The sequence below is a fragment of the Prinia subflava genome, chromosome 1 (genome assembly GCF_021018805.1).
Source record: "Prinia subflava isolate CZ2003 ecotype Zambia chromosome 1, Cam_Psub_1.2, whole genome shotgun sequence".
Taxonomy (NCBI): Eukaryota; Metazoa; Chordata; class Aves; order Passeriformes; family Cisticolidae; genus Prinia; species Prinia subflava.
Window position 1 is genome coordinate 71,320,762 of NC_086247.1, and position 22,760 is coordinate 71,343,521.

Consider the following 22,760-nt stretch of genomic DNA (forward strand, 5'->3'; position numbering starts at 1 on the left):
TGCTTCAGTGAGGCATACTGTAACTTTTATCACTAGTTGAACTAATAGGAGAGCAGCTCCTTTCTTTCTAGATCTTATTTTTTAGTAAGCACAAATTTATACAGACCAATAAAAGACTGGTTGTTCTAACAAATTGGTTTTATTGAGGACTCTTTCTACTGTGAGTATTTAATTCAGCTGGGATGCAAGTTTTGCTTTGTAGTAGCTCATTGCTTAGGCTGCTCAGTATTCTCAGTTGTCAGTCTCACTTATATAATCTTCCCAAAGAAAAGCTTTTAAACATTTTCTTGTTTCTGTTGTTGAGCAGCCTATTCTCTGACTGAAGAATCTAATTTAGAAAACAAGGGCATTTAAGGGCAAATAGTAGTGCTGGAGATCTGTTTAAAGTTTGTGATTTAAGTGAAGAGTCTTTTCTTCCAGGCAATTAATCTTTAGAGACAGAGCAATAGCATACTTCAGTAATTACTTCAGCAGTAAAAATCTGCATTGACCTGAGCCAATAATGCCTTTTAATGTGGTAACTTCTAAACTACTAATTGGCTGACCTCCATCTCTTGCCATATTCTGAACCTAACAGCTGGAAGTGGAAAAAACACTATTGGTTTGGGATAAAGAATAGGTTTTTCCATTGTTTTAAGTTTAGAATGCTTTGGAGTTAAGAACGTGGTAAAAAACAGCAGTGAAATGTAGGGGAAGCTATTTCTGCCATTATGTTATGGTTGAAAAATAAGTTTTACAAAAGTTTTTGTCTTCATAGTTGTTTTAAAAGGCTGTGGCTTGCTTTCCACCTTTCTCAACTTAGAAAATAATTGATCTTTAAGAACTGAGGTAGTTGAATGTTTTCAGACTTCAGTAATTCCTGTAAACCCCTGGATCTGTGCTTGCCTCCTTGCTGTTAGGTGCTCCAGACACACAATACTTCATCATCACTGGTACCTCTGCTTAAGATGCATCTGAGATTGCAGGTGATCAGGCAGGAAGGAGGAAGAATATAGGAATCAGTGATATCAGTTCCATTGCAGTATCTTTTCTGTTATCCTGCATCCATCTTGCTTTCCCTGAAGAACTATCCCTCAGATTTGAGATAAAAAGGGAGGGGAGGAGAACTCCTGAGAGCAGTGGCGTGTGTGACTGGTGTGTATATACTGGTCCTGACTGGCAGAGTATCAACCTGTTTCTTGGTGGGTGGAGCCCTAACTTGGCTATTGCTGTGTAGAGTGGGAGAAGATTGTAACAAATGCAGTGAGTAACTTTGCCATATAAATCAGTACACTTCAGAACACTGTTCTGAGGATCAAATCTGTCATGACAACCAAAATTCCTGCCCTTCTGTCACCCAGAGTGTTGCTGTTCTTGTTCTGTTTTTTCTCAGGTTTAGTTTTTCTAGTTTGAATTTGCTAGAGACATAACTTTGGCCTTAGATTTGTGCTGACTGGAACTGACCTGTGATTGCCATAGACCTGTTGACGTTGTCTTCTTAATGGAAGTTCAGTTAAACTTTTGCTAGATGTATAAAATAAATACAGTGCTGGCTTTTATTATTTTTTTTACTATTGAAAAAAGATCATTATGTTTTACAGTATTCACTTGAGTTGATATTTGGGTTCAATTTCACGTACATAGTCTGTATATACTGTACTTTCTGTAAAGTTGCTTTTCTTTTCCCCTTTTTCTCTGCCAAAAGGAATCAGATACAGCACCTTGCACAGCTCCTAATGTTTACCAGTTCAGTCTTCAAGCACCGACTCAGCTTATGGCCAGTTTAGCACCCGCATTGCCCCTGCCAAGTGGTAAACCCCAATCTGCGCCTCCGAGAGCCCTGATAATGGCCGCCAGTAACCAGGTATGAGCCAGCAACTCTGTCACGGGCAGCCGTCACACCAGCTGTAGGTCATGTGCTGTGCTGTCAGTCCCAGAGCCTCTGAGGAGAACCTTCACAGAGCATGTGCTGAGCTTCATGGGGTCATTCAAGTACTCACCTGCTGTGTCAGAGGTGCGGGGAGAGCAAAGGGGGGAAAGGCTATAGAGTGGATAAGCCCCTCCACAACACAGACTTACTCCTTACCTAGGAGCAAGTTAAAGAAGGAGTGTCAGGTCTCTGACTCCTTATGTTGTATTTGAGAGTCCTGCTTCCCAACTAGTGGAGTGTTTGTAGATCTTTAGGCTGTTTAATTTCCACTGCCATATAGGTGGTGGAGCTGTAAGATAGTTGTTGAATTTTAAGGAGTAGTACTGACCTTTCTAGGCATACTTAGTTGTCTTGATTTTGAATTATTAGAACAGATTTGGTTATACTTGTAGTATTACACTTGTAATATTAAAATACATTTTTAATGTATATTATATCCATAATTATGGATATGTGCACAAGATTTTTTACTAAAAAATTAAATGCATATATAAATGTGCTGGGATCTGAACGTATTTTGGCTAATGGATCCATTCTGGTAAAACCTCAGTGCATCTTTCTGCAGGAAAACACTCCCTCAGTCTTAATAATTAAAGCAACAGTCAAACATGCCTCACACCAGGCTTAATGCAAATTGTGGGTTGTAGCTTGCCTATGGTAACAAAACAAACCAGAGCTGGTTTCTTTGAAACTTAGTTTCGATCAGGTTCTCTTCCTGCTTCTTCAAGTCCTTCTATCAGAGTTCTTGGGAATCAAGGACTAGGAGATTTTCAGCTTAAAGACTTTGCCTTTTTAAAATTTGATTCAGCACTTACTTCATGGATCTTCACTGGATACTCTCCCATTTGTCCATATCGCTGTTCCTGGGGAACCCAGACCTGGGCCCAGCACTCCATGTGTGATCTCACCTATTCTGAGTAGAGGTGAAATGATCACTTTCCTTGGCTTGCCTTTGGTTTTAAACTTCTAACTGATTACAGAGATTCTTCCCTCCTTTCTTTCCCTACTGCTCAGTCCCACTGAGGCAATACCAGTTTACCTGCACAGGAAATGTATTATTGAGAAGCTAATAGAATAATACATTTCTATTATAGTGTCTGCAACTGAGTATTCACTGGGCAGTGAACACAGTCCAATCTGAAACTTCAGAAGTTTTTTAAGAATAAAACTGGAGACTTATTTTAAGTTAAACTTCCATCTAAAATACAAGCTTAGTGTAGATTATTCTTTCCTTAACAGCTCTGCTTTTCTGACAAAGTACCCTGGAGCTAGTTAGGAGGCATGCAGTTGTTAGTACAAAACAAGTTGGCATTCAGAGTGTTTGCCACGGTTGTGAAAAGGCAATGTGTTATGTGAATTTTGGATCTCTGCTAGAATTTTCAATCTTAGGAAACAACTGCTTTGTAGCACTTTTTCTAGCTTTCTGTTCCTTGGCTGTCCTTTCAAGTGACTATTAACTGTTCTGTTAGTAGTTTTATAATACTTATATGTTTAAAAGCAGGAACTCTCCTGTGGCTTTGCTTAACAGAGATGTGCCTTTAAAAATCACATGAAGTCAGAAGACTTTTTTGCTACCTGTAGTTTAGAAATGGGATAATAGGCTATTTTCATTGAATTTACCAAAAGCTTATGTTTTGTGAAGAAGTGGGCTATTTTGATAAAGTTTGATTGAGTCAGAAGTGGAAAATGAAGTCAATTTACTCATTTCCACCTCCAACTTTCTGGAGCATGACTGTGCTGGATTAGGCTGATGGCTTTTCTTTTCAGTTGATGATACTCAGCTAGCTTATAATTCTTAATAGGTGCATTCTTCCATCTTAGAGGACTCGTATCCTGATAGATTTGAACATGTGTAACACTTTCTTAAAAGCAAGTCTTCTTTCATATTCAAAAATTTTTGAAAGGGACTCATTTGTCTGCATGGTTTCTTCAGCTTTCTCCCTGGCAACTTTTTCTACCTCAGTAGAAATCTGTACCTACGTGTCAAGTGCAACTCTGAAAAGCAGCATTTAACTGTATTTTGAACAAATCACTGCCTTCTAGGCAAGTTTGCTGCTGTTAAAGCTTCCTGGTATTTTCATTCCTGACACATGTTTGGTGTGATTACCAATTCTATTTATGTACTGCATAATTAATTGGAGAATTTCCAGATAGTTCAGAGTCTGATTAAGCTCCTGGCACAGATCTGTGTGCTTTTCAGGATCATCATCATCCATCACTTTTCCAAGGTAATCATTCTTCTACTCTGCTGACAGCAGTTTGAAAGTTTATTTGAGGGAGCCAAGCAGTTCATGGAGCAGTGCTGCCCAATAGAAATAAGCAGAAAAACCAATGTTGACACTCATGTCCAGATGAGTAGAGAAGGCAGAAATTGCTTGGTAACTTCCCAAGGAGATGAGGGGACTACATTCCTGGTTGCTATTTTGAGATAAGTTTAAGTCATGCTGGATTGCTGTATGCTAGGTTGCCAAAATGAAGAGAGAAGAAACTTACTTTTTCTTAGGTCGTAAGAACTCTTTCATTTAAGATTCTTTCTTTTTTTCCCCCCAAAGGGTTATGTTTTGATTCCAAACTATCTAAAGCCAGTAAGCACCAGTCCCTCTGCTGCACTGGCTGGCTTCTAGTGTGTCTGAGAAAGTCTCCAGTAAAGATGATGGTGTGTGATTGGGAATATGTTTGTTGCTATGGAGACAACTAGGAAAGGAAACCTTAATATCAGTGCTGAAATACCACGGTCCAAATCGTAAAAGGACTTGCAGAAGAAGATTCGTTTTTTCAAATTCTTTTGAGTTTGGCCAAATAAGGCAGAACATTTAAACTTATAAACCACTTTTTTATCTTGTGTCACAGGCACTTCTGTGGCTAGCGTACTTTGTTTCAGTTTGCTTTTATCCAGAACAATTGTTAGTGGTGTTGCTTTGTCTCATTAGTACTGCTGATACTGCTAGTATCTCTGAGATGCTTGCTGGAAGATTAGCAGCGTTGCAAACAGTATTGGTCAGGGACTTGAGTTAAAATTTCTTTTAGATGAGTGCAAACAGTTAAGTGTAGCTCACTTGAATGAAGGATAAGTTTGTAAAGGCACATTTTAATTCATGTCAGTGCAGAAGTGTGCTGAATTCCCTTTGTATATTGAGATATTTCGGTGTTTTCAGTATGTCAACTTCAATTTAGAAATGACCTGATTTGTTCAATGGCATTTTTAAGCTGTTTAGGTATTCAAGGCTTCTTCACTCAACCAAATGACATTTTTGTTATTTTTTTATTGAGAATGCTCTCATCTGGGGTGGAATAATTTTTCAGTGTCCATGCATTTTCATAAGAAATAGGCTGTGGTTATCTTCTTTGGAAACAGTTTGATTCTAAATGTCAGACTCTCATCTTCTGTGTGTGACAGAACATTGTTTGGTTTTTGACACATGTGAAACTTAAGACAAGATGATGTTTTATTTCCTAAGGAAAGAAGAGAAGGAAAAACTAGATCTGAGTTTCAGAGGTTGCTCTGAAAACAGTACCGGAGATTTTTCATCTAGGTTGCCCTATACTTATATGGATAGTTGCCCTATACTTATATGGGCGGTCTTTATGTGGTGCTAGCCTTCCATGGAAGGAGTATGGAAACTGTCTTAGCCTGACCAGACCGTGGATAACCTAATGTGACAACAGAATGTTGGATTAAGTGATCTCCAGAGGTCTCCATATAAACATCCAGTCTGGATGTTTATAGGACTGTATGAGATCCTCTGGCTGCATTGGTGGTTGCTTCCTAAGTGCTTTTTGAGTTGTGGGAAAGACAAAGTCTAAATAGTAGTTTCTTAGAAACATAAACAAACCCACAATAAATAAAAGACTTATGGAAATGTAGAAATCATACCTTCATTTTGTTAACATAGTACTCCTTCATCTTCCAGTGTCACTGTAATCAGATTTTGGCTCACAAACTGAGACTGATTTGAAGAATCACATATGTATTTCCTCTGCAGACTTTTTCACATGTCCTATGTTGGTATCACCTCATCATTTGGAAAGGGTTTTTTGTACTGTAGTAATAGTTTTTCTGTTCCAAATCAGAAGTGAGAATTCTCAGTGAGGTAAGATTTCTCTTTAAGGTCTGAAACTGTCAGTTTTGTGCTAAAAAAGCTATTGTCTCCTTTCTCTGTAGTGACAAGTATGCAGATACACTTCATGGCCTATGTCACAACAGCAGCGAAGTGGCAGTATGAGTTCTGTCTTCTGGTAGCGTTGTTTTGACTCTTGCCCCTCAGTTTTGAAACTTGATCAAACAAGATCAAAAAGGGTATTTATTTTGGATGTCATTCAACTTCCTTTACCACAATGTAGTTCAGTATTTTCTGCGATGCTGACAGCACTGTCTACTGTCAGTCCCTTATTCTGGGACTTCTGCTCTCTCAAATACTGGTTTATCTTGGAGCTGCTCATACTAGTATTGCCTAACCTGTTGTGAAAGGTGAAGAGAATCTTGACATTTGTAGGCTCTGCCAGTACTCTATAATGAAGTGAAATAGGATACAGAATATTTAAATTTTCTGCTCCCTTGCAGCTTTAATTTTATCAGTTTTCTTGTCTGGAAGATAAGAAACATCTAAAATATTTCTTGCTTTTGAACTCTTTTTAGTCCCCATGTAGGTTTATCTTTTCTTTGCTGTGCTTATGGTTGATTCCATAAATTTCCCCTTTTAATAACAGCAGAAGAGTTTGGGCTCATTTTATAAAATCTATTCAGGACTCAAGATTTTATCAGTTGTAGCTGAAAGTGGCCTGTAGGTCCCAAAAAGAGAGAAGTCTCTTTGTTTGCTGTGCTTTGAGCTTTATTTCCTTAGACTGCCAGTTCTAAACAACTTTTGGAAGAACTTATTTTGGTTTGTCTCTACTTCAGCTTAGAATTCTAAACCACATAGAAATCTTACCAGGTTAAGAGTACACCCAGTTAGCATGTGCAAATATTTTGCAGAATCCTGTTAACTGATCTAAAGTAATGAGGCTAGGGTGCCTAATAATTTGCTTATTGCTTATGCAGCTGTGACTAAAATGTTGGTTAGGTCATTGTCCATTATTTCTCTGCAAAACAATGAGTCTACTTCATAAAGAAGTTAAATTTTTTATTGTATTTACAGATTTTTTTATGCTCAGAAAGTCAGCAAGTGCTACAAGCCTAAAATAGAGAATTTGGAAACATTGCAAACTTTGTGGAATATTTTAACAATGCATGATAGGTTATTTAAGGGATACTTAAAATGTTAATGCCACAGTAAGGTAGCACTGAATACTGCTCTGGTATTTCCCATGAAATGGTTTTGAAGTGTGAGTTTGATTACAAGTCTGATCAACTGCAGACTAGATTCAGCCATGGCCTTTAATCCTGTGCTCTAAACAACAAAATAGTAGATATGTGATCTTTCAAAACTGTCTTATGCCTTTTCTAGGCTTTTCCTTTACCTCTGTAAGTACTTACCAATCTGTAACTACTTACCAGTGGAGCACTGTATGTATAATTTCTTTTTAAATTGAGCACAGATACTTTATTACCAACATTTTTCTGCCTTTTTTTCCTCCTTACTTTGGAAATGCTGTTAGGCAAAAAAAACCAAACTAACAAAAGACCAGAACAATTCAGAAGCCTGTTTATGTTTAGACTTCAGCTCTGTTATGTTACTGATGTTATTTCAAATTGTAGGGGATTGATTTTTGGTGATAAATTTTCGTTTTGAATAATGGCAGTCTTTAAATGTCAGCAGTTTTGTACAGTAAATTTGCCAGTATTTAAGAATAGAAATTTGGTTTCCTTAGCAAGTAATTACTTGGTATTTCTATTACAACCAGATTTGTTTTCTTGAGTTTTTTTCTGGGGCCTTTTCATTTTTTCCTCCTGTTTTTTTATGTTAAGTTCTGGGGAGTTGGTTTGTTTGCTTTTCTATTTTCTGTTGTTGTTTTTTTTCCTGGAAACTTTTTTAATCTGGTATGTGATGCAGAATTTCACTTTGCCCCCATCCCCAGCCTTGTCTTAAATGTGAATTCTTTAGTTTACCACCCAGATCTAGCAGATTATTCAACACAGATAAAAACCAAACCAATTCCAACTTTCATTTCTTGAATCCATAGCCTTAAGATGGAAGAGATTGTCCAATCTAGAGAACTAAATCCAAAGAAGTTGAAACTTCTAAATCAAAGCTCTCTGTTGTATCACAGATGAAGGGTTTTCTTTTTGGATTGTCTGATCTCTCCAGGCATCATCTGCTTACAGATGTCATCTCTCAGTGATGGTGGGAGTCTTCAGTGTGGGAATGTCCAGAAGTTTGTGCACAGGAGAAAGATGTTTGGTACAGCCTCTTGAAATTTCTAAAAACATGAAGTAAATTAAGGCATAAAAGACAAGGTCTATAAAGACGTAAGTCTTGAAAGAAGTTAAGTGAATGATATGTGTCCCATGTTAAACAATTAACTGATTGGAAAATTAGGAACAAAAACCTCAGTTTTGTAGAAGATGGAGTTCACCAGGGAAGCCCTGCAGGAGTTTGTGCTGCCTAATATCTAAAAGGCAGTGGATGAAGCCTGGTGGAGTTTGCTAGTGGTGTGAAGCACACCTTAAGGGCTACCTGAGAAAGGATGCAGAAGGACCTTTCAAGGTGATACACCAGGAGGGAGAGAAATTAAACTTTGTAGAGAGTGGTAGGCCCTGAGCAGCAGCAGCAAACACCAACAGTAAGTATAATTTTGCCATTTCTTTCCTCATCAGAGGAAAGTCAAAACACAAATGAAAGCAGAATAGGGAAAAATGTTACTAGTGATGAAACACATGGAATTGCTTCTGTGTCAAGAAAGAATGTTTGTTTAACCTTGACAAGGTGGCGTATATCATCTAGGTCTGTGTCATCATCAGCAGTATACGAAAAAGAGAACAGAAGGACAGGAAATTATTTACTCTAAGAACTGATAGATCATTCTGTAGGAGGCTCAAATTAAATGTGGTGGTCATATAAGCTGTGACATGCCATAGTACAGGATGCAGGATGCTAAAAGCTGTTCAAAGAAATGAACAAACTAGGGGACCAAATGTAGTTGAGAAAATACAGAGGCATCATCTCTGACTGACGGGGTGGGGTCCCTGAGTCAACTTCCTTAAGCACCTCTCTCAAGTGATGAGTTATAAGACTGATAGATTCAGATCCCTCCAATAGATTGACAGTGTTTATCTTGATGGCCTAAAAACAATGCAGAATGCTTCATCACAAGCTTGAGTTCACATTCTGGCTAGGTTATTAATCATCCCTTGAAAGTTTACCTTTTGAGCAAACAAAGGGGGGATGACATCTTTTAGGATTCAGGTAGATGCGCTTGTCGTACTTGCTGTGCTGCTTGTCTGATCTTGGAGTCACCTGCTGACCTGCTCCTGGTAGTTTGGGGTGTTTTTTGTGTGTGTGTGAATCCTCATTCATATTGAGGAAGAAATTCCCAGATTTTCCACATTTTCAACTGAAGTAGATGGATTGGCTTCCTGGAAGTTTGTATGCTCCTTGATCAGTTTTATTTTAGTTGTTCAGTAGCAATACTAAAGTTTCCTTTTGCCTTTCTTCAGCACATAGTTGAGGGTCACTGTGATTACTGGCTACTTTTAGTATTTTACTATTATAGGATAACTTCTAGTATTTTGATGTAATTTCAAGTAAATGCTTATATATAATTGAGTCAGAGATATACCTACTGAACTAGAAAACCTTGTGCGAGAATGTGACATGGTGTGTTTGCTTGAAGGACCACCTGCCAAAAATATAAAACATTCTAATTTTTTTTAGTTTCACGTTGTTTACTTGCTAAAACATCTACTAGAAATGATTTATGAAACATACATCAATAAATAATGTTTGGAAAGCAGGGCTTCTTAAGAATGAAAAATTCTCAGCTTGCGTTTCCTTTTTCTGTTTGTCCTGGAATTGTTTTGCTATGTAGTCTAATGCTAGGTGTGTCTGTCTTTAGAGTTTAATAGTTGCATGTTGAAGGTTGATTAGGTTACTGTAGGACACTGTATAAATCAAAAATCATTTTAAGGTTTCTTTTGCCTGCAGTTAACTGGGGTTGTTCCTCAACACTGGTCTTCCCCAGTTTGTCTTTCTGGATGCTCAGTGTCTCTTCTAGTAAGAGTTTGACAGTAAAATGTTGCTTATGGAATTATGCTTTCAGTAGCTATTTTTGTTTTGTGCACACAATTGTAGAAACAATTGTTTCTACTTCACACTTGTTTGGAAATACAGAATACGAAATACCTGAAGCTACTTCAGTGTTCTAAGCCATTGTCTCAAATGTTAGCTCTGTGTTCATGTTCAACCACTTAAGGTTAGAATTAGCTCTTGTTACAGGCAATCAGTTGTCTGTTGAGTTATTGCTGTCAGACATCAGGAAAAGTTGCTTGCATTGGTGTTACCATGATTTAGGAAGTCTTTCAGTTTCATCTTCTGAAACTCTTGTACCTAATGTAGGTACATACACATTAAGCCAACTTACTGTATGCCATTAAGTGATAGAGATACCTGTAGTGCCTTATCCTGGGGTAGGTTTACTCAGGCAACTACTAAACCTTATGGGCAGTTTTTGTTTCAAGGTTTGGAGATCCCCAAAAAAAAGCGGGATGCTGTATTTCTGATCACTTAATTGTTTCGCCTGGGTCTGCATGTGAGGTACAGTCTAGGAGCTGTGTAACCTGATGATCAGACCAGTAGGATTTACAAGCTCCTCACAAGACCTACTTAGTTTGCCTGTCACTGACTTGAGATTATGGAGAGAGCAGACTTGTACTCCCGATGCATCTGCTCACGTGATCATGCCCTTACATTTCTCCATGATGTTTCTGAAAGACTGAAGTATCTCACTTGGTCATGCTCTTGTTGAGGTACCAAAATAGACACATCTGTCACAATTAGTATTTAATGTGGAAGTTCTCTGGTTTTATAAGGGAGTTGTACAGTGAGTACATTTCATACTGAGATCAAAGAGTTTTAAGGGTGCTTTACTGCACCATTTCAGTTGCAGGACATTTTCTTCAGAAAACACTTAGTAAGCTGTTAGTGCCTTGGGACTTGCACAGCTACAAATAAACAAGCATGAAAAGACCAGTTGCTTCAAGCAGTGTTTTGTGGAAGTGACTTATATGTTGAGGAAATACAGCTGGTAATACATGTTTTGCTTGCTGTTTTTATGCCTGAATTAATGCTTATCTTTTTTTATTTCTTTTTAGCAGCACAGTGGAATGAAGTTTTCCATGAAAGGAACTCATAACCAAGGCAACAGCTACAGCCCTGTCAGCAGTGGAGGCATGAGGCAACCAGTTGGTAACCGGGGACACCACCAGTACAATCGTAATATATGGAGAAGGAAAAAACACAGAGACAGCTTGCCCATTAGTCTGAGCAGATAATGGCAGGTGCCAAAATGACCTTCCCAGTTCACACAAACTGAGTGCGTGCCACTCGACTTGAGGGATGGAGACCAGCGTCCAGCACATCGTTTTATTGGTGTTGCCAAATATCTGCAGCTGACTTCTTTGCATGTTTCTTTGTGTGGTGGTTCAGTCCATCTTCAAGAAGTAGTTGTGCTTATCTGTGAAGCCTTATTAAATGTGGAAGTTTGTTTTCTGCCTTCCCACAATGGTTCATTCAGTGCCGAAGCAGCTCTGACAATAGAACTGCAAGGACATTTACAAATGCTGTAGCTTTTTTGCTGTGGCTATATCTGTTCCTTTTCTTTTATTTTAGAAGTGAAGGAAACTTCAGCCCCTTGGAATTATTTTTTTTTCTTCATTGCAGCAAATCAAGTTGGGAATTCATCAGATTAAATTTGCTGCTCTCCTGGTTTATTTTTTTTTTCAAAGCTCATTTTTTTTCTCTGTAAATATTGGAAGTATGATTTGTGCAATAACTTGGATTTTTTTAATTTAATTTCATATTATCGCATAAGTTATATTTAAGGGGAAGAGGTTTTTTTAATTTACAGATCCTTTCCCAGGTTGCATTATCTAAGTTGGGGTCATAGTTTTGGCAGGTTGTCTGAGCAGTGTTATAAACATGACATTTGGTAATATTTGAGGCTTCTTGATTCACAATGAAAGTGCGATTTGGCTTACAGTTTTAAGAATTTACTAAGCTCCAAAGCATTTTGACCCTGTGTTTTTTAGCTCATTGTCTGGCCTCTATCAGTCGTCTTGCTCTGACCAATGAGTTTTAATTTTCTTTAACTAGACAACAAATTGAACATTTGTAGTACCAGAAGTAAAACTTTTGAGAGGAACGGGGAAAAGGTTGGTTCAAGTCCTGATACGAAATTAAAAAGCTGTGAACTACATGCTTTGATGCATTTTAGTAACGTAACCTGTTAATGTTTGAATTGAAACAACACTATTAAACAGAGGTACCCGGCTTAAGGAATGTGGAGAAAGGAAATATGTTGATTCCATTAAGGAATCTGTATAGTAGTATGCATTAGTTCTGTTAAGAGCAAATATATAAAAAGTACTTCAGCTGCTCTAAGCATTACAAGAAGTATCTTTTAATGTGTTGCAGGAGAGCACAGCCCAGTGTTGTACACAGTATGAGTGGCTGGCACTTAATTTACAGATGCATACAGGTATACTATGCAAGTGTGTATTGCCATGACAAACACTGTCTTTAACTTTTTGAAAAATGTACATCCTGCCTAACCCTGAGTTTTTAAAGCACCACAATTGTCCTGGGAGTAGGTCACATCTCATGCCCTCTGGCTTCCCTTTTTTTAAGTGAGAGTTCTTAAGCTATACAGAAAACTACAGGTGAGTTATGTAAGTCCACTAGCAGAGAAAGCTGAAGAATCTTGTTAACAGGACATCTATACTGTGTACAGATATAGAAGGTTTTAAAACTGGTATCTGAATATTGAAGGTGTCAAGCATGAAGCTTTTTAATATGCTGTATGCCTTTGAAGCAGAAGTAGTTCATGTTATTACTGAATCTGCCAAACACAAACAGGTCTTTTAGGGGAGAGAGGGCAACATTCCAAACTAGAGTAGTGCATATCTGTTTGCAGAAAGTTTGTCTTAATGCTCCAGACTCATCACAATAAAAAAAGTTCTAAAAATTGTGAGCTGATTCATAAATAATATCTAAGGGCTGTTACATGAGCCTGTACTGCTTAGTCTTCACACACTAGCAATATTGAGCATAACTACATTAAAGAGCCTTCAGAGGCTTTAATTGGTGTCTTATACTAGCGTCCATTTTAAAGCAAAACTCATTTGAAAAGTGGTATCATGTAACACTTCAGTCATGGTGAACCAAATGAATTGGCCTGGCTATCACTGTGGTTATGTGCTACAGGTTTAAAAAATGTTTAAATTTTTTTGTGTGGACAACTATGTGGAAGCTAAAATTGACATATTTTTATGTAAAGTTTTCTATTCTTTGATTTTTAATAAACTTTGGAGACCAGTCACTCTTCTGTACTTTTTTATGGGAAACTTAATGGATGAAGTGACACTCGACCTTGTCGTAATCTTTGATGTACATACAGTTAGAATATCTGCTTTGAACTGGTCATGCTGAGCACCTTGAGAATAAGTTTGGAAGGTGAGTGGGTGCCCTCAAATGATGATGTTGTTTTTCTAAAGTGAATAATGAGCATGGATGTTGCTTTTGTAGTTGTAGATTTGATCCCTCGATAATGAGAATGCAGAGGAGCTGGAGGTAGTGCCCACAGTGTTCTCAAGAGGAGATCAACTGACTAATTCCTTGGGATCCCTTAACTTTTCATTAAGTATTTTTTCTCTTGTCTCTCCCTGTAGTTTTTAAATTCCTTTCAAAATCTTCATCTAGGTTTCAGCTTCTTCAAAGACTTGATGTATCATGTCTTTTTTTGTTGAGTTCTGTTAACCCTTTGGAAGGACTTTAGTCAGCAACTGACTAAAAATTCTAAAAAATGTGTATTTGGAAGGAACTTGTGTGTGTGTGTGTGTGTGTGTATATATCCATGAATGCTGAGAAAAGGAACTCGAGTGTTTTTAATAGCAATGCAGGGCTAGGGATTGACAATGAGAGAGGTCTGTGATATGTGGTCAATCTTAATGAGTAGCTGCTGGAGAAAAGCAGAGAAGTAGTGGGAAGAGAAAAGAATAACCACGTAGTAGTAGCTGGGATAATAACGATTATTTTTCTGTCAAGTCAGTTAGCCAGTGGGACATGGCTGACAGAGGGATATATAATCTCTGCAGACACAAAGACTAAGTGCAGCAGCATTGGTTTTGTAACTTCTGTTGCCCTAGACTCCACCTTTTCCCTTTTTCTATCCCAGATGATGATTTTTGCTTTATTCTTCCCACAGATTCTGCTCAACTATCTATCCTTGTTAGTAGTCTGCATTTAATGCCTTTGGATCTCTGTTGAACCCTTGTTTTCTGATAAAAATCTGAGCTGTCCCCTTAATCCCAGCCGTAGTGACTTTTGTACACTATTCATAGGCAAACTGGTCATGGACTTAAGAAGTGGAAGGAAGAGGCTGCAAATTGAATGGAGAGGTGGGACTCTGGGTGTTGTGATCTATTCCTGTACAAGAGATGTCAATGCTGGTGTTGCATTGGTCTTTCCCTGTAACTCCACCCCAATGCACTGAGGCAGGGTAAGAGAGAGAAATGTGGGCTGCTGGTACCGTGCTCCTGGTTCAGCACTGTTTCTTTCCATGGAAACAGGCTCTTGAGAATGGGCACAGCAATAGTCAGGGCAGCACTGGAATACAGCACGCCTTCAAGCAATCTGAGCTCTTCATCATTTGTGTGTAAAAAGAAAAGCCTGAATTGTCAGCTGACAGGCAACTGATCACTCATTGTGTACATGTGGGGGAGTAAATGTGTCAACTTCTGTGCTCTCAAGGACAAGAAGTTGCCTGCTTGCTGACTGCTGTCAGTGTAGTCTGGTTATAAATTTAATAATACCTGGATAAACCAAAGTTATGACCTGAATTCTTCAATTATAAGACATGACAGAGCCTTTGGTTAGGTGGCTGCTGTTGTGCACTTACACTGTTTTGATTGGGGCTTCAAGTGTTGTGGGAAGCAGATGTGCCAAAAAAGGAGGATTTGGGAGGTAGCCTCAGAAGGGAAGCCTGAGCAGAAGCATCTTTGATATCAGGAAAATGTGTGAAGAAAAGTACACAGAGGCAGATGCCTCAGAATCTTAACTTATAGTGCCTGTCTAAAGCTCTGCTTGTTCTTAGTGTTATGCTACTGCAAAAGTTTTGGCTTAGAGCTGCCTGTGGCACAGTAGCCTTTTGGTTTCAAATCAGTCAAAGATTCCCCAAGCATTTGCTTTTTTTCATAATCCTTTTCTACTGACAGATTGTTGCCTGAGTATAGAAAGAAATTTTGAATGGCCCATGTGCAGCACATACTGATAATATACACGTCTGTGTGTCCTGTGAGGTCAGGAAATAAAAAGGGCATCTCATCCAACACCAGCTATTTTCCCCTTATCCACTAAAATGTGACATGTTCTTCTGATGTGAATTCTTAGGAAGCAGCAAGCTGCTTCCTACTTCAGTAACTTAGGAGAGTTCAACAGTAGGTTTATGGATTTATTTACATGGCTTCCAAATAAATGCTTCACTGAATGAAAATGAAATGGTTCATTTTCAAATTTAAACCAAACCAGGATTTAGGAGCTCCTATTACAGGATTTTCTGTGTGAGAGGATGAAACTGATATTTAGACTGGAAGTCCGTAACATCTGTGCTAAAATTGCCACTTTTTATTAGTGAAAACTCTGGTGCTGATCCTCGATGGATGTTCTGTTGAGAAAATCTTTGTAAGAACATTCCTTGCCTCATTCTCCTCCTTTCCAGAGAAGAAAAGTTGAATCTTGGGATGGGGTACATCCACTCCTTCAGAATTGCCATTGGACCCCTCTGGCTAATTTCAGGAGCCAAAATGAGTAGGTGCAGTTTCACCCTTGTTAAGGCTTGCATGTCCTGGTCGTAGGAGTCACTTGGGCATCACTTACTGTGTAATTGTGGGGGAGATCAACAAATCATCTCTCTTCTTTTGGGGAAATTTGTAGGAGACTTAGGAACAGAAAATAAGATCGTTCTATTAGTCATTCATACATGTGTGTGCAGTCTCCTGTAGATGAGCAGAGCAGTGTTGAGGTTCCCAGCTGCAAGCACAGGATTTGTTGTGTCCTCATAAGGCCCTTGAGGGGGAAGCAAGGCAGCCCAGCAGATGTATTTGCTCCTCAGATTAGGGGGTAACAGAGCGAGTCTGGGCAAGAGTTTTCTGACCTGTTCCTCATACAAAGGAATGGTTTGAACAAACCACAAAAATGTGGTTGAACAAAATGATTTGCCGTTTTCCTCCCATTCCTGTTAAAAAGGAATCATCAGGGAATGGAAGGTTATGGGACATGTGTGCTGTGTGGGTGTGAAGGCTGGGAATTATGAGTGGTTAAGCACTGGGATACAAGTGCTCTAGTCTGGTAGTAAGATTGCCATCCTTTGAAGTTGTAAAAACCTGGCTGGACAAGGCCCCAGGTAGCCCATTCTAATTTCAGTCAGTCCTGCTAGACCACTTAACCTCTGTACAGCTTCTCCTCATTACATTTTTCTATGGTAGCACAAAAAAGTAACTTCAAAAAGAATTTGTACCTTATCTCTGCTGGGTTTATGAAGTTTTTTAATGGGGACATGAGTCAGGTAGGTGTTGTGTGGCTTTCTTCTCTCTCCTGCACTTTGGAAAATATATCTGCAAATTCTAGGACAAATAGACTGACACATGTAAAAACCTAGTGATTTCTGAAGTTAATAATCCGTGGAAATAGTCCCCAGTCATAAATTACTGATCAAGAAATACAATTTTTTGTATCTTCTCTGTATGGTGGTGATTACTATTGGTAGCAATCTCTTCTGAGTTCAGTCAACTTCAATTTGCAATGCTAACAAAACGAAGGTGTGTGGGAGTAGTGGTTGGTGTAGGACATAGCAAAATACTCCAAATTGCCAGGTTCTTCACCTTTTTTTCCAGTGACTTGCATAGATTCATCAATGAAACTTTTGATCATTAAAATAGCTTGTTTGCCTTTGCAATTCAGGAATAGGTAGATTACTTACACTCCCTGAAAAATTGTAAAATAGTACTGATGGAGCTGAAAGCATCATGAAAAGGCTTTTTTAGAGGTAAGCTTTGGAAGCTGCTATTAACCTAAGTTTTACCTAAATAACCAAAGGTTGTGTCTGTCTAGAGTTGTTCCTTACAATGCATCATAGAAGTCTGAGACTGAACAATGTTTATCAAGGGTGGAGATGTAGAAAAGAAAATTTCCACCAAGAAAAAGGAAGCAGAATCCAAGACCTTAATGATCTTAACTTGAAATACAAATTAACCATTCCAGCAGAATGGGAATTGTGACATGCCAGGCTGCAGATCTATTAGTAAGGACTTAATCACCCCCTACTACTGTTGCTGCTACTACTAGTAGTGTGAAGTATGGAGCACAGCTCCAGGGTGTCTAAGATACTAATAAGGCAAAGACATGCCAAAAGTCCTTATCTGGAAAACTCATACCAGTATTTAATTTCTATTTCTGTCATGTAACAAAATAGGGCTAACTGGAAACAGAGGCAAATTTTAACACTAATTTATCAAGTGTTTTTAATGCCTAACCCACCATTGCAGCTATTGATACCTATATATTTAAATTATTCAGTTAATCCTGTGGTGTGTTTCAGTGCTAGGTGGTGAGTGAGCCAGGGTGTTCTGAACTCAGATAACGTCGATAGATGGCGCTGAGTGCAAATTTTTGGGCCAAAGTGGTGCAGTTAGTTGAAGATTAACTTTGGAAACAGATCGTTTTATCTGTGTTTGCTAATGATTGTGACACAGGAACTGCCATGCATGCGCTGAGTGTCCTAATGTGACAAATATTGGAAACGTGGCCTGTACACAGTGTTGGAGTTTTGTAGTACTGAGTAAATAGATATGGGATGAAATATAAAGCACAGGGCTGAAAAATGAGGATTTATAACTACTTCCAAACAGTGAAAGCTGATGGGTTAGAAATTACGAAGAGGAGAGACACCTGGGCACATTTATTAGCAGTGTGATTAAATTCACCAGCTTGTCTCACAGAGTTGATAAGTGAACCAAACAGATGAAGTGTTTCCATTAGCGTTAGTGATTTCCTTTTATTGCAAGTCCAGAGTTTTATTGGTTAAATTACCTGTGGCTTTCCTCATTTCGGGGAGGAAAACAGAAATAGACCAAAAAAAAAAAAAAAAAAAAAAAAAAAAAAAAAGCAAAGAAGCATAATCCTCTTCTTCTCTTTATTCAATCATGGCAGCAGCTACAGACTCAGGTTTAAAGAATTTTCTGACACCTGAGAATCTACTTCAGCTGGAGATTCATCAAAGCACAAGCTAGCTTTTATGATACCATGTCAAAATGCTGTGAAGTACTAGGGATGACAGATCCCATCACCCAGCTTTTTGCACCCATTTGCACTGTTCTTGTATTGAGAAACTTTTGATCTTGGGCTTTGATGTAGGAGTGACTTACCTCCCTGGGGATGCTGAATGTGCTAGCTGGCTGTCACTTCAGATCTTTGGGTGACAAGTACAAGATCAGACTGCATGTAATCTGTCTAGGGATTGTGGACTGACTGGGGTAGTCAGCCCTCCTTTCTCAATCTTGGTGGAGAAACACATGTGGTTTTATTCTGGGTTTCCTGTTAGATGCTTTTGTGGTATCTGGAATAAAAAGGAATGCAACATTTCAGATGGCTCCAATAACCATGACCACTTCAGTGGATAAAATTGGATGTGAATTTTATGACACAATTTGACCTAGCTTAATATCCTAGCTTGGTCCCTTGTGGCTCTCGCTTCCCATTCCTGATCATTGATCTACTGGCACAGATAGGTGCAAACTCAAAAGTAAAGTAGAGGAGGGGTGGGTTGAGGAATATAATCCTGTAGGCATGACAGCAACTTAAATTCTCATTGTGTAGCACCTGACTGTCTGCAATGGCTTGAAAGTGGCTGATTGTTCATTGCTGAGAAGGGTCCTCCCACAGGGAGGAAGATGTCTACTCCAGGACTGCTGTGTCTAAATGGAATAAATGTTGCTGTCACTCCCATCTACTTGTTCAGTTTGGTCTTCATGATGTGAAAGAATTTTCATCTCCACTGTTTTAGTGGAATTGCTTTCACTTGGAATTTATAGTCCTAAAATAGTCCATACTGTCCCAAAGGGGACAATGACTCTGTTAGGCTGACTTTACTTGTTACTTAGTCTTCAGCATTCTCATATTTATGCAGGATACGGTTGAGGTGTTTTTTTTCCCCTCTGCACATTCCCTGCAGTTCTAAATTTGATGCTTAAAAGAAAAATCTGTGATCAGTGTGCCCTTAGACTGTAGCATGGTCTTACAGCTTTATGAAGCAGAATTTTTTTGTCAGTTCTTACCACCAGTGTCTCTACCTCCAGTGGGCTCAAAACAGCCAGATGGGTTGTCCACGTGTGTCTTCATCAAACATTATGGAAATGCTGAGACATCCAAGTGTACAGCAGCATTCTGCAGGGCAGTGCTACGATAGCTATTTAATTGGAAGACTTGGAAATGCCTGGGCAGACCCCAAGGCTCAGGATGCTGCCCGGAGCATCCGAGGCTGTAAACAGTCAGGGCAGCCAAACTTTAAAGACAGAAAATGTTTATAAACACTTCTCAAAATGACCCACCTGTTCATCCACTTCAGAGTTTCCTTCTCCTTTTCCCTACAGCCTTTATGTTCTGTAGGAAGTAAAAACCTGTGCTTTCTGGCTCTGGTGAGCCCCTGAGAGGAGAGAGGACTGTGGGGGAAGAGAGGTGGGGAGGCATCTGATTGTGAGGACTGTAATACTCTGAGCAGGAATCCTATTTAAATTACCAAGGCAAAATGCACTATTCATTCATTATGCATTTAAATTTCAGAGGCCCTTTTAATGCAGGAGGTAAAAAGAGGCTCAGCAGGATCTTTCTAAAGATGTTTTATGAAAAGGATTCATGGTGAACATGAATTAATTTTCCAGCATTGTTTGAGCAGATTGCTGTCGGTAGTTACTTCACAATTAGTTTGTCCTTGTGTCTCTCTAGGTGAGTATTGAATCTGGAGGGAAAAAAAGCTTTGTTTCCTGTGCATTTGTAGAGAGTTTGGGTTTTTTTAATACTATTATTTTATGTTTAAGTAAAAGCCCCTGTGGAGTCCTGGAATTGAATGTTGCTCATCTAGCAGTAAGACTTTAAATTGACTTAGGGTTAGGATTTTTTAAAAAATTTATCTCCTTACAGAGTATTACAAGATTTTACTGCTGTTAATCAGAAAAATGGGATTTGCTAAATTCAATTTGCTCCAGTGACAGGGAGGGTGCGCTCTTGCATCACTCTTATTTCCCAATGCAAAAGCAACAGCTCGACTGTGTCTGGTTTGGAGGTGGTTCTACCATGAGGGCAAAACCTTTCCTGAGGCACAGGGTAGCTTTAAAGGTAATTTTGTTTTGCTTCATACGGGTAAGACTCAAAACACTTTACTTATAGTCAGTAATGGATGTCTGAGCAAGGTAGTTATTTTTCTGTCCATCAAAATTCTACTTGGGAAGCCCACGTTTGATTTGTGCTGTGCAGCTGTACCAATAGAAAAATGTTTAATCCTTCTAGAGGTTAAATTGTTTCCTTCTTAGGGTTCTCTTGGTCCCTTAACGATGCATATCCAGCTCAGGTGCATGAGCTCCTCATTGTTTTAGCATGCAGAAAAGGTTTTTTCCTCAGTGCTCTTGGAAATGGAACTGGGACACTGACAGGTTTGCTCCAGATAGCCTGAAATGCCTGTTGCATTCTCCCTGAAATGCCTTCTCCCTTCAACTTTAAGATGTCAGCTGAAAATAGAATATGCTCAGCATGCATATAAAAGACACTCTTGAAAATAGCTCCAGGCATCATCCAGTTTGGGGGTTCTTTGATTTGTGCAAATCGGTACTTGTGTTATCCAGCTGTAGTTCAATGGTCAATTTACCATTAATAATGTTTTCTAAAGGCTAGAGTTGGTAGAGTAAAAACTTTATTCAGTAACATAATATTCAGCAATCCCCATGGCAAACAAGTTTGTGTTCACTAACTGTGCATGGGAAAGAATAAATAGGAATAAGACTTCTAACACAGAGCAAAGACCTGCAACCCAGAACTTTATTCAGTTCTTCTATACAGTTCAGGCTGAATGCAGGGAGTCTGTGTTAGCATCAGTTTAAGAGTGAAATTCATGCTTTTAAAGAATTGGAATTGCAAGTGAAACAGGCTGCATCAGTAGGCATTGTGTTCAAATAGGCTCTTGTGTTTAGTTCAAGAACTTCTAAACACAACTGTATTTGTTAACAAGGTTGTCCGTTCTTGCAGATTAGAATCAGAATGATTTCAATCAAGGTTTGGTTTTTGGCTTTATGTTTGAGCTTCCCCCCCTGCAAAAGCTTCCATCCCATTGTCCCTGGAAGTTACTAGAGATGAGAGTACTGATATCTGTTTCTCTCTTGTACCCTTTGCTGGGGTTTTGCCTCCATTTAGACTCACATTCAGAATAAGTATCTAAGACTTTCATTTCCTTGTATTTATATTAACACCATGAGGAATGGAAGGGGGGTTTGCAGAGCTTGGCTTTCCCTGTCAGAAGTAAGCATTTGTTTTGCCATAGCAGAAGGACTTGAGCTTTCCTAGAGCCTGTTTCTCTCTCCAGCTGCTTCATATGCTGTATAATGAGTAGTCCTTTAGAAAAAATCATGGTTTGTCAGTCCTGTGTATCAAACCTTCTGTGTTTTACCAGACTTTTGTATGTTGAATGTTCATAAAATATTTTAGATTTCTGAATTTGGTTACTGTATTTCTTAATTTGAATTCAACATATGTTTAAAAAAAGCTTTCAGCAGCGCAGCCTGGAACAGATATCTTTTTTTCTTTTCCCACATAATTCTACATAGTTCTCAGTCATTACATGTATGCTTCAATTCAGATGAATTTAAGAATTTAAGTCATCTATTCAAACATGGTCAGATTTGGATATGCCAAAAGTAATACCCTGTTTAGTTTCTGTGTAAACTGTATTGTTTCTCCATAAGACTACACAGGATATAGAGGCAGGACTTTTCCCCTGTGACAAAAGATAAATGAAGATGGATTTGACAAAGGTCTGAACTATCAGGTGAGCTAATAGTTGCCAGTCTCTTCTGACAGCAGTTGATCATCATCTGATAAATCATGTAGGTGCAGGTTGAAAGAGAGCAAAAGGAACAATATTTGTAACTCCTAGTTTAGTTGCAGAATGTTTTCCTAAAAGATTTTTGCATGTGAAATCTTGAGTTTGAAGATCAGTTGGACAGATCCCCAGAAAAGACACCCATTCAGGGCTATTAAATGTGAGATAACGCCTCTGGATGCAGCAACCAGAGCTGCAAAGGAGTTGATTTGGAAAAGGAGCTGTGTGGTGCAGATGGAAGCATCTCTTTTCACCCCCCTTCAGAGGCAGGCAACAGTTTCCAGAGCTTTGGCTGGCTTCAGGTTGAGGTAAACTGTCTCCAGATAAACTTAAACTGAAAGTAGTTTGTGTGGAGAAGGAAAGGGACAGAAGAGAAAAGCAGTTTGTACAGTGAAAATGATCCAGGAAAAAGCATAGTAAGATTAAATTAAAGAAAATTGCATTAAAAGAATCTGGTGATACTGTCTTCTTCAACTGTACGGGAGAGTGGGGAACAGTAAAGGGCTTTAGAGAGAAGAGAAAAATTAAGGATAAGATAATTGCACAGAGGTGCTGGAGA

At 38.7% G+C, this 22,760-nt stretch overlaps 1 protein-coding gene across 3 annotated transcripts in view; it reads left to right on the top strand.

Moving 5' to 3' along the window:
• TENT4A (terminal nucleotidyltransferase 4A) overlaps positions 1-13,381 on the top strand; it is a 59,784-nt gene extending 46,403 nt beyond the window's left edge. The window contains exons 11-12 of one of the 3 annotated variants that reach the window (XM_063399628.1): positions 1,685-1,843; positions 11,157-13,381. In XM_063399628.1, coding sequence (XP_063255698.1) covers positions 1,685-1,843; positions 11,157-11,336 — 339 coding nt within the window. In that variant the 3' untranslated portion in view covers positions 11,337-13,381. The remainder of the gene's footprint in view (positions 1-1,684; positions 1,844-11,156) is intronic. The other 2 variants (XM_063399638.1, XM_063399649.1) reach the window with 2 other exon arrangements.
• The last annotated feature ends 9,379 nt before the right edge of the window (positions 13,382-22,760 follow it).